Here is an 11,534-nt window from a genome sequence, read left to right as displayed (position 1 = left end):
AATAATAGCCACAAGATCAACTTGGAGGACGGCAAAAGGCTCCTCATCTGGTGTCCGGACCGAGTCAATCCAAGAGTGATTTAATGTGTGTCATTCTTAATTGAAACACTCTGTGTGTGTGTGTGTGTGTGTGTGTGTGTGTGTGTGTGTGTGTGTGTGTGTGTGTGTGTGTGTGTGTGTGTGTGCGTCAAATCGTCTTAATTGATTGTCCTGGATATTCCTTGTTTGCGTTTAGCGATATGGGTAGCTTCAGCAAAAACACTAAAGAGATGGTACTGTATTTTAGTATGTACATTTATGTTGGTTGTCTGTATGTCTGTATTTCTTTGCATGTGTCTGTTTCAAGGCTTTTTATTAAGGTGAGAATTGACTTTTTCCCAGCCTTCATCTAAGAATTCATTCATTCATAAAATACTTGGAAAATAAGTTCACAATTTGGAACATAGATGTAGGCAGTGGCAGCTCACCAAAGCCCAGAGACTAAAACATATTTTTTTGCCAGTGGCACATGTCCCAGTACAAGTCGGATTGAAAAGATAGGGAAAAATGTAAAACATAAATAAATTACATTTAAATAACTGTGGAAAAGACATGGGCAGAAGGAGACTTCTGGTAAAATCCCTAACCCTAAACTGCCTGTATTTTCTGACGGTGCGCAGCATTGTTTCCACTGTCAGGTACATCTGTTTTTCCAGGACTCTTGGGGAGTTAGGAGAAGTATTAAAAGCAACAATAGCAGGTCCTCTGACAAAACCTCAAAACCTGGCAAACACCTCATGACTTTCACGTCAATTACCTGTAAGGCCTTTTAGCGCCTAACAATTGTATGCTGAATGAACAAAACACCAGGAAATTGTGTTACTATACCATTTCTGCTTCTCAACCGTGATCAAAAACGAGGTGAATACATAAAGTTTGTTATTGTTACAGCCCCAATAAAGGCTTCTTCATAATAACAACCTATTAAAACTCTTACAAAAAGAGGGGTTTATTTCACCAGACCTGTTTTTTCCCTAAGACACCATACTGAGGTCGGGAGATCTGGTAATCCAAGGCATAAGAGGGAGAGACACTGTACCGACCACGCACCAGGCGGTAGGACTCAGTGGATCTTGTAAACTATCAAAAACCGAACTAAAGTCTAGACTAAGAAATAAAGCTGTTATATCATGACTGTGGACCTGCTTCCCTTAGCAATATGACAAAGAGAACCAACAGCTCTGGGGCGACAGCAGCCATCATCAACCCCTGTGTGCTTTCCTCCACCTGGCTTCACAGGCCCGCCACGATCATATGATGTCAGCCGCAGGCACCTGGGCGGACCTAGAGAGGGAGACAGGTAGAGAGAGAGACAGGTCGAGGGAGACAGGTAGAGGGAGACAAAGCAAAGGGAACGCAGAGCAGGAGAGCTGCGCAATTAGGTTAAGTGCACATGAGCACCTTTTCTTGAGCACAATGATCAATTATTACTAACAGGTTTGAAAGAAATCGGTCCTCTTTTTAACGGTAAAAGTGTTGCTAAGGGTAATACCGATCAGGGTATGCACTGTTCCAATATTTTGGATTGGGTCAGATAACGGCTAAAACTGCTGGATTGGATATCAAAAAAAAAGGTTATAATCCGATCTGTTGTTCCCCCTGAAACCTGTGGCTGAGACTTGTAGCCTCCCCAAGACAGAAGTAGTAGCTGGGTGGTTAGAGAGTCGTAACAGTTGTAATTATTTATTCAGCAAAAAATATTGGCTCCCTGTCATCAGATACAGAGCATTATCAGACCTGAAATACAAAAAGTCATTTTGCGTCAGTATCCGTCTTAAGGTTACCTGTGTTGGTGAAGGAGGAATATCTTGTCTGATTGACGGATCCACTCCAGTATCTGACTGCACAAATCTCCCGCACTAGTGCTCGGTATCTCCTGGGTATACTATGTGTACATTGTATATTCAACACATATCTCCCAGCCCAAGGTCTCTGCCACTCTGTTTTGTACAGCTAGTGCAGATCCCATCTTAAATGAGAACTAACGGAGTACTGCTTCAATGGATTTATGATTGTCATCTCCAAGAGGTTTGGCACATATGCCACCGTTCTGCCAGACGCCTGTGTGCTATTAAGTCGCTGAACAGGTCCACTTATGGTCCTTTGAATATTAATGCTTTGTTGTACATTTCTATATATACATGTAATATAGGCCCAGCAGTGAAGAGCTATTTACCTCTTTAAAATGAAGTGTATTACCGACCTACTGGGCAAAGCAATCTTTTAAAAGCCTGTACTTCAACTGAACTCTGATTGAATTGCGAGGGCTGGTTCAAACACAGTGTTGCTTTTAATAACAAGAATTATAGATTAGACTTGTATAGTTCCTTTCACCGGGCCCGAGTGCTTTACATGTGGATGACGCGGAAAGAACAAAACAAAAACAACAAATAAAAGCGGAACGAAACCAAAGAGAAAAAGAGAGATAAAAATAGTTAAATGCAGGCCAAATGCTAGATGCAGAAGTCTCCCATTCCACCTGCGTCATTCCTTAAGGGCTGATTATGGTTCCACGTCGACGCAACGCAATGACCACGCAGACGCTTCGACGCAGTCCTGAACCTGTTTTGGTTCTGCGTCAAGTTTTAGTGAGCCGACCAATCACAGCCCTTGCTGCTGCGTCGCCTCGACGCAAGGTCGACATTTTTGGGAGGCGCACGTCAGGCCCTTGTGGTGGACGCAAGGAGGGTATGGCTCCATATACCCCTTTGCGTTGCGTCGACGTGGAACCATAATCAGCCCTTAACTGCCCCCCCCCCCCCATTGCTCCCACAGCTCTGACGGAGGTGGTGCTGGCCAGCCGGGACTGCCTGGTGGCGGGGGACACGTGCTCCAGCGACGAGACGTGCAGCCCCCGCCTGAGGACCCTGCGCCAGTGCGTGGCTGGCAACGGCAACATGAAGCTGGGCCCCGGGGCCAGGAGCCAGTGTGCCAACGCCGTGTCGGCACTCCTGTCGAGCCCCCTGCACGGCTGCCAGTGCAAGAGGGGCATGAAGAAGGAGAAGAACTGCCTCAGCATCTACTGGAGCTTGCATCAGTCCTTCATCCACGGTCAGTGTTGCGGCAGCGTCTGGAGCTATGTTGTAATACCGTAGATATAGACGAAAATAAACAGGCAATGCATGGGTACTCGCAGTAGAGTGTGAGGTGTTTTTGCGAGGAAAAAAGTTGACTGTAAGATGGGGATGACTGTAAGTTGAGCGTAACATGGGGGTTGAATGTAAATTGATTGTAACATAGGGGTCGACTGTAAGTTGGCTGTAACATGGGGGTTCATTCTAAGTTGACTGTGACATGGGGGTGCGGTGGGGGGGGTGTTGCTGTGGTAGATTGTGGCTCCTCTGATTCCTACGTCAGGTTCCATCGCGCAAGCTACTAGAAACAGTAGTTAAATTCAGATCGTATTTGGCTACAGCGAGAAAAACTCAGTCCATCAGCAGGGCGTGATAAACATCTCAAAAGCAGAAACTACGAAAACATTACAGATACAAATTGATACATTCAACGCTGTAAGGCAAGAAATATATACTCAAACCAAAAAGACTCCCACATAACCGCGCAAAAAGAACATGAACGTGAAGCAGCTCGGCTGATTGACTTCGGTTGACTTGGTTCAACCGGGCTTGGAGGAATGGTTGCTTTTCATTTTCACGTTGAGAATCTGATTGCCTTTGTTTGATTGTTGTCCTCTAGGTCTGAACCTGGTGGAGAGCTACCCCTACGAGGCGGTGGAGAGGGACTACGACTACGTTCGCCTGGCCTCCATCACTGCAGGCAAGCCCATTGGCTTTCATTCAAATTCATCTTATTTTTACTTTTTATTTGGTTTTAGGAGACTTTGCGGTTTATTTTCCAAAGCTGTTTGTCATCTGCGGAAGACAACGTCATGCCAAATAATAATACCAACACAAATAAAAAGATTACTGCGAGTACTTCTGCACGTCGACCACTGGTACGGCGGTCTTCGGCGGACAGGAAGTGCTCCGTTGCGCTAGCGCCTCCAGTGGCCGGTGGTCGCAAGGGCAGCTTTCGAAGGCAGTGTGTTCGCATGTACAGAAACAAACTCCTAACGCAGTTACTAGTTAAGTGATTCCAACTAATCGCCAATTCTTCTGGTAATTTATCGCCGATAACGGGGACAGGATTGCTTTAACTACACTGCGTCTGAGACTAGCAGCAGCAGCAGCCTTGTGATAGGAACCCTCGACGAGCCACTGAAATCTCGGCAGACGCAACGTGACTCCAGCTCTTCACTTCTTATCAGGCGATGGATATGCTTGATGCTTATGCAAACACTTTTTTTTTACTACTGGGTGAATTGATATTTGGAACTTAATGTACAAGTTCTTACATCTCTCTCTCTCTCTATTGCCTGTTTGAGCAAACATGTCAGCCACTTCGACAGAATGAAATAACGTCATCGCTAGAACAATAAGCAGAAGACAATATCGTCGGTGACCTCGACGACAGCGCAATTACTCTTTCTTTCTTCCCCCCATAAATACATCTTTTCACTCTCTTTCCTGCTCTCTTCATCTCTCTCTCTCTCTCTCTTGCTCTCTCATTCTCCATCTCTCTCATCTTTCTCTCTCTCTCTCTCTCTCTCTCTCTCTCTCTCTCTCTCTCTCCCTCTCTCTCTCTCTTGCTCTCTCATTCTCCATCCCTCCCTCCATCTCCCTCTGTCCGTCTCAATCTCTCTCCGTCTCTCCTTCCCACCTTTCATCCCCGCCCTCAGACTCTGAGGTTGGCATGGCGACGGTGAACCGTTGCCTGGACGCGGCCAAGGCGTGCAACGTGGACGACCTGTGCCAGAAGCTGCGCACCGACTACGTGTCGGCCTGCATCAAGCCCTCAGCCAAGTCGGGCCTGTGCAACCGCTCCAAGTGCAACAAGGCCCTGCGCCGCTTCTTCGACCGGGTGCCCGGGGACTACACCCACGAGCTGCTCTTCTGCCCCTGCACCGACACGGCGTGCGCCGAGCGCCGGCGGCAGACCATCGTGCCCGGGTGCTCCTACGAGGGCGGCGAGCGGCCCAGCTGCCTCACCCAGATGCGCATCTGCAGGGCGGACTATGTGTGCAGGTGAGGGGCGGCAGCGGGAGAGCACTGGGACCCCTGGTTCTCAATTTAAAGGTCTGCGACATTGCATAACCCCTTTTATCTGGGCTTACTGAAGAATGATATCTCTTTGCTTAAAGGTGACATATTATACCACCTGCTGTGAGTGTGATTGGCCATTACCAGCCGTTTTGAAAATCTGCCTCTTCTGACATCACAAGTGGGCGTGTCCACCTAGATCTACAGTATAATGGATAGATGAGCAAGATTTGCTACGGTCCACTGAGCAGGCTGATCTATCCAGCACACATCTAGGTGGACACGCCCACTTGTGAGGCAGATTTTCAAAACGGCTTGTAATGGCTGATCACACCTGGTGGTATAATATGGGACCTTTAAGCAATGGGATATTATAGTGATTCCTCAGTAAGCCTAGATTAAAGGGGGTTATGCAATGTCGCAGACCGGTGTAGGTTGGGGGGCAGAGTAACGGATTGTTCTAATATAATTGTAATTCTTAATGTCCTTTTTGGCTTTAAGGGGCCTGCTTCGGTAATTTCCCTTGACAGGTCAAATCAGCCCCCGAATAAAACTGTGTTCAAGTTCTTTCTCTGATGTTCTTCCCGACTATTCCGTGCATGGTGAATTTACATGGAATTACATATTGAGTTATCGTGGGTCTGGTATTATGGCCTTTTGAAACCAAGCAAACATCCAATCAATCAATGGAATGGCCCTTTGTTTTAGCCTGCAGCTTCCTCCCGCCATTGGTTAGAAGGCCCTGGAGAGCCTCTTGGAATAACACATTAAATATTTAGCGCGGATAAGGGGGCCAGATGGATCAGAGTTATCGCTCTCTGCTATCTCTGGTCACGACTATTATTTTTCACGGGCCCATTACACTTGGAGGCCTTCGCTAATGATCCAGCACCTGGGGGGGGGGTTGAATTACAATACTCTCTTTCTATCACTATCGCATTAGAGTCTTCACTCCCGCCAACATCGTACACCCCTCCCCCAGCTCTCAATCTTGACCAATAGGAACAGGCGATAGGACTACAAGTCAAACTCTTGAATAACCGACCTTCCGTTGGCTGACCCGGCTAACCCGATATGTGGATGCGTTGCCTTTTTTCCCTTTTCTTTCCTAGATCTCGTCTGGCACAGTTCCAGTACGACTGCCAACCCTCCCAGGCTTCTGCAAATGGCTGCAAGCAAGGCAACTACGGAGCCTGTCTCCTCGCCTACACAGGGCTCATAGGTAGGTACTACTGCGCGCCAGACAGAGTTGAAGGTGTGTTGTGCGTGAGCCAAGGAAGGTGGGGGGAAGTGTGAGCGTGTGTGTGTGTGTGTGTGTGTGTAAGCCCCGGAGGGAAATCGTAGCTCGGCAGCGTGTGTCTGTGTGTCCGCGGGGCTTCGGAGAGGGAGAAAGGATTTCGAGAGGATTGAAAGGTGAAACAGAAGTCAGGAATAAATGAAGGAATACGTGGCATGTAAACCCATACGGGCACGGGCATCTGAGGAGTGTGAGTGAACTGAATACTGGCTCTCAGCCTCTCCAGCTAAAAACAGAACAGGTAAAGATGTTCACATAGAACATCGCTGAAGCCAAGAAACCCAGTTTTGGATTTTCTGCAACAAATTACCCCAAGGGCCCGTCCGTTGTGAGCGTTCAGTCAAGTCCTAGAAAAAAGTAGTGTGTGTGTGTGTGTATGGGGATAAGCCGTTCAAACTGACCAGTCAAGTGTCCTTACCAAACGCCACCATTTTGTTGCCGGTCGAAGACAAAACAAGCAGCTATTTATTTGACCCACCGTGAGGGGAAAAGAAATGAAAAAGCCCTCCTTAACCTCTTAATGCAGCTGAGAATCCTCAAACGCTGCCCGCCGGCACAAACAACCGCTTGGCATTTCCATTCCTGTCTTGTATTTATTAAAGCACTCAAGATCCCACCTCCATCAGTCAGATAGAGGGGAAAGGCCGGCAGAAAGAAAAACAAGCGGCCCATGTGACCCAAAAAAACACACTGAAGAGAACACGTCTTATTCGCGGCTAAAGGGCATTGGAAGTTATGACATATTACACCACAGCGCTCTTACGGACTCAACCCAAATCAAGGTTTTATTCCTGCATTAGGTCATGCATACGCAAATTACAATATCCATCCATATTTAATAATTGCAATCACCACATGACAGGCCAGTGCTACCTCCTCAAAAGGGATGCATTAAATATTCATCAGGGACTGAGATCCGATTGCCTCCCCCCGGCAGGAAGTTCAGTGACCCCCAACTACTTGGACAACTCAACATCCAGCGTGGCCCCGTGGTGCTCCTGCTCTGGGCCTGGGAGCCAGGGAGATGAATGCAGCGAGTTCCTGGGCTACTTCACCCACAACGTCTGCCTCCGTAAGTCTCGCCCCCTGCATGCCTGTGTATCCTCTTTGAAGGAATCCACCAACAGTTCTCCTTTGGTTCAATGCACCAGGGGGCTTGAGTGGTTCTGGCTGGTGGTTCTGGGTTATTTGTGTGGTGTGTTGTGAGTGTGTTCGCCGTGGTGCTTCCATTTTTTAAGTCATAACTAGAGGCGAGAAGGTTGTGTTGTGGTAGGGACGACAACTCCCAGCTGCAAGGTCCTGGGTTTGATCCCACATGTCTGAAGTCTGCTTAAAGTTTGTTTATTTGGCCCGTCTTGTTATTTTACTGTTAAAATGCCGCATTTTTGCAAATGTTTTTCTTCCTTCCCTTGCAGATGCACTTCAAACCAAAACGCATCTGTTTGAGAACTGAAACTAATAGTGCTGCCGCCCACGTTGTTGCCCAACAGAAAAGGGAACCAGGGAATCAGGCTTTGCAGGAACCCTGCATAGTTGGTAGCAAGAACAATTTGATTTTATTCATCCAGCTCCATCTCTGGTCTTTCTCAAAAAATGTGTTGACAATATCTTATTGTCATTACTCCATCCTGGCGCTAATTAAGATCCATGCAACTGTTAATAAATTATATCAACAAACATAGAAGTAATTTCCACGTCATCATGATGTTGAATGTTTGTATTCAAATCCGACTTTAGGTCATTAATCTAAAGTCTGACAGCAGGGGAGCCCCAATGTGCGCTCTCTCTCTCTCTCTCTCTCTCTCTCTCTCTCTCTCTCTCTCTCTCTCTCTCTCTCTCGATTAAACAGGGCCAGCATTGTCTACTTGAGCAAATCTGTTTACTCTTTGGTAGAACATATAATGAAGTATAACAAATATTTTGAGCCCAGCATTGACTTTGTCAAAATAGTTGTTCGTCGTTAAACTTTATTCAATTATTTATAAGCTCAGCAAACGAGGTAGGGCAAGGCAAGCGGTAAATTGTGTATTTTGTGATTAAACACATGGATGATAAAAGGAGAAAACTGAAGAAAATTCAGTTTCAAAACAGTTTTCTTAACATTTTGCTTCACCACTATTTGTGAGGCAAGTAGAAATCCTCATATAGGTCTTTCTACTACTTTTGGCATTAAAAACTAGATTACGTTACTCATGGTGTCGAGTTGGGAAATGTATTATGGGACCGTGATAACATTGGCAGGCAGGGGCAAAGATTGAGTAAGTACAAATGATTCACTCATCCTCTGTGACCCAACCCCTGCAATTGCTATCCAATTTTATTTTATTTTATATTTCTTTACTTTATATATACCTTATGATTTGAGTGCTCTGACTTTTGTTTGGTTCCATCAAGGAAATAGTTTTCAAGCTTGTTATTTGCGTCCCTCATTAATCTACCCTCCTGTCATGGCAACAATTTCACTTGTTGAGTAGTTGTGACCCATTTACTTTGGTTCAGGGACTCATCAGTGAGTTTGTGTGCGTATCTGTGTCGTCAGTGTCTTTGGTAAACGAAATGTTTGGTCTCAATGCCCCGCCTGCATTTTGGCTTTTCCCTGTCATGATAAGCTGACTGTTGTGACCCATTTTCCAGGGAATATACTTTTTTGGGAGTCTGTGGAACTGTATGTGTGTGTGTGTGTGTGTGTGTGTGTGTGTGTGTGTGTGTGTGTGTGTGTGTGTGTGTGCGCGCGCGTGTGTGCGTGCATGCGTGTATATGTGTGAGTGCACCTGTGTATGTGTGCGTGCGCTTGTGTGTATGTTTGAGTGCACCACTGTTTGTGTGTGCACGTGACCGCGCGTGTGCGTGAGTGCATATGTGTGAGTGCACCTGTGTGTGTGCGTGCACGCATGTGTCTGTGTATCAGTGTTTGTGTGTGTGGTGGCCTTATCCTTGGGGTGGGTTCTCCTTGGGGCCCCTGTTTAAAAACACAAAGAGAGGTCACATAGTTGTTGGGCGACTGCCGCCGCTCCGTCAGAGAGCTAGTGAGCGCGTTTCCAGGGAGCAGGTGCAGAGTGAGAGGCCTGAAGGGAATGCTTAGTAATCCATTTCTCCATCCCCGCCAACGCCAGGGAGAATGCGTCGATTTGGCTGGCGTCGAAGCGCTACTATCTTGTTTCACTTCGACGAATGGAGGAGGGGAACGAGACAGTGTCAGATGTTTTAGGGGACATCGTGCGAACGTTAAAATGTACAAAAATAAGATGTGGATAGCTTGGTTGAACAAGAACCTTCATACAGGAAATTATTAAATGAAATATGTTGAATTGGTAAGACTTTACCAACAGGGTACAATAATGAACCATTAATTAACATTACCTTAATGCAGTAAACAGCATTAACTAACAATCAACTCACAGTTAATGGTCTAGTAACTATTTGCTACTGGTGTTCATGTTTGGTGTTCATGTTAAATAAGCTAATGGTGTTAACTAATTTAATATTTTCATAGGTTTAGGGTTAACCCATGTGTAGAATTACTGACCAACCCTTACCCTAAGCCCAACCCCTATGCTTACACTATATAAACTAATGTTAATTTATGCTCAATTAATGAACCCTTATAGTAAATGTTCACCGTTAATTTTTTTTATTTAATCCAGGTGACAATCAGAACTTGTGGTTCTTCAGCTAACTTAAAAAATACATAATTATATTGATATAGACTCTCTGACCCTGTTCTTGTCCTATTGAAATGAGCTGTTTAGCTGAGCCGTCATCAGAAGAGAAGTCGATCCCATTGCAACAAAAATAAAATATATATATGATTTAACTTTGTCTCGGTACACAGGAAATGCCCTCTTAGCTTTTGGAAGCGAACCGGACCTGAATCAGCCAACTCTCAACCAATCGAATGCCTCCATTCCGGGCCAGCGGAGCAAAGAGAGGCAGAGCACCACTTACCCTCCCGAAACCATGGAAACCATGCAGAACATTCTGGACACAATCATTCCCACACAGGTATTGTCTTGTTTCTTATACATCCATAAATCCTGTTTTTTCGCTCCTCCAAGGTTACACTTCTGTAGAAGCACGCACGGAGCCCTCCTCTGAATAACCACCTTCATTTCTGTTTGTGTTTTTTCTTCAGGCCGTCGACAATGAACAGATGCAAGGTCATTCCATCCTACCCCCTGACAGCCTCCCAAACTTGTATTCTTCTTCTTCTTCTTCTTCTTCTTCTTCTTCTTCTTCTTCTTCTTCTTCTTCGTCTCGAAGCCCAAGGCCTTGGGCTACCTCCAGCATTCTTCTTCTACTGTTTGCTCATTCGGTTAGTTACGGACACTGAAACCATCTGAGTTTCTAAAGAACCTGGCCAGTGATATAGGGAGAAGATACAGATGGGAGAGAGAGGAGAGGACCCTCTAGCCCGCCTGTCTCTCTCTCTCTTTCTCTCTTTCTCTCTTTCTCTTTCTCTCTCTTCCTCTCTCTCTCTCTCTCTCTCTCTCTCTGTAATATATGTACAGCATATGTATATATACAAGTGTTTGGTTTTTTTAGTTTCTGTTCCACCTGTCAACATCAACCTCTCGGCAATTTCAAAGCGCTATAGCGTGCAAGAGAGAGAGAGAGGCGGGGAGAGGGGTGAAAAAGAGAGCGAGAGGGGTAAGCGAGGTCGGTCTGTACATTTGTACATTGCTACTGCATTCAAGTAAAGCCAGTTGAGGTGAAGGACTGCACCACCACTAACCCGGTGCCAAGCTTCTCAGGCAACATATCATTTCATTTTTTATTCCAATAAGTTCTTATAAAATGTTGGAGCGTGTGTGTGTCTGTGTGTGTGCTTATCGTTTGAACAACTGTGATGTTGCCTTTGTGGAGATCTGTGTTATGAAAACAAAGCTCCTAGCGGGAGATAGTGTATAAGACAGAGAAAAACCTGACCAAAAAAAGAAGGAAAAATACCTGTTTGGAAAACTTGGTTTGGTATGGTTTGGCAACTACAACTGATTCAGGGTCAATAATGAAATAGTTGTTTGGGACTCAGAGGCCATTGAGTCGAACATTCAGCGCGCGCACTCGGCATGAAGCTCAACAAGACACTACAGATGTTCCAGAAC

General features: G+C 45.8%; 1 protein-coding gene across 1 annotated transcript in view; it reads left to right on the top strand.

Annotated features, from left to right (window-relative positions):
* gfra4b (GDNF family receptor alpha 4b) overlaps positions 1 to 10,762 on the top strand; it is a gene marked incomplete at both ends in the record, with an annotated part of 33,697 nt that extends 22,935 nt beyond the window's left edge. The window contains 7 exons of the mRNA XM_079744715.1: positions 2,815 to 3,090; positions 3,733 to 3,813; positions 4,775 to 5,120; positions 6,248 to 6,357; positions 7,370 to 7,504; positions 10,265 to 10,434; positions 10,565 to 10,762. Of these exons, the coding sequence (XP_079600841.1) occupies positions 2,815 to 3,090; positions 3,733 to 3,813; positions 4,775 to 5,120; positions 6,248 to 6,357; positions 7,370 to 7,504; positions 10,265 to 10,434; positions 10,565 to 10,762 (1,316 nt within the window). The remainder of the gene's footprint in view (positions 1 to 2,814; positions 3,091 to 3,732; positions 3,814 to 4,774; positions 5,121 to 6,247; positions 6,358 to 7,369; positions 7,505 to 10,264; positions 10,435 to 10,564) is intronic.
* Positions 10,763 to 11,534: the final 772 nt, after the last annotated feature.

Source organism: Pollachius pollachius, assembly GCF_949987615.1.
Source record: "Pollachius pollachius genome assembly, chromosome: 10".
Classification (NCBI taxonomy): domain Eukaryota; kingdom Metazoa; phylum Chordata; class Actinopteri; order Gadiformes; family Gadidae; genus Pollachius; species Pollachius pollachius.
This window is presented reverse-complemented; position numbering and strand designations above follow the sequence as displayed.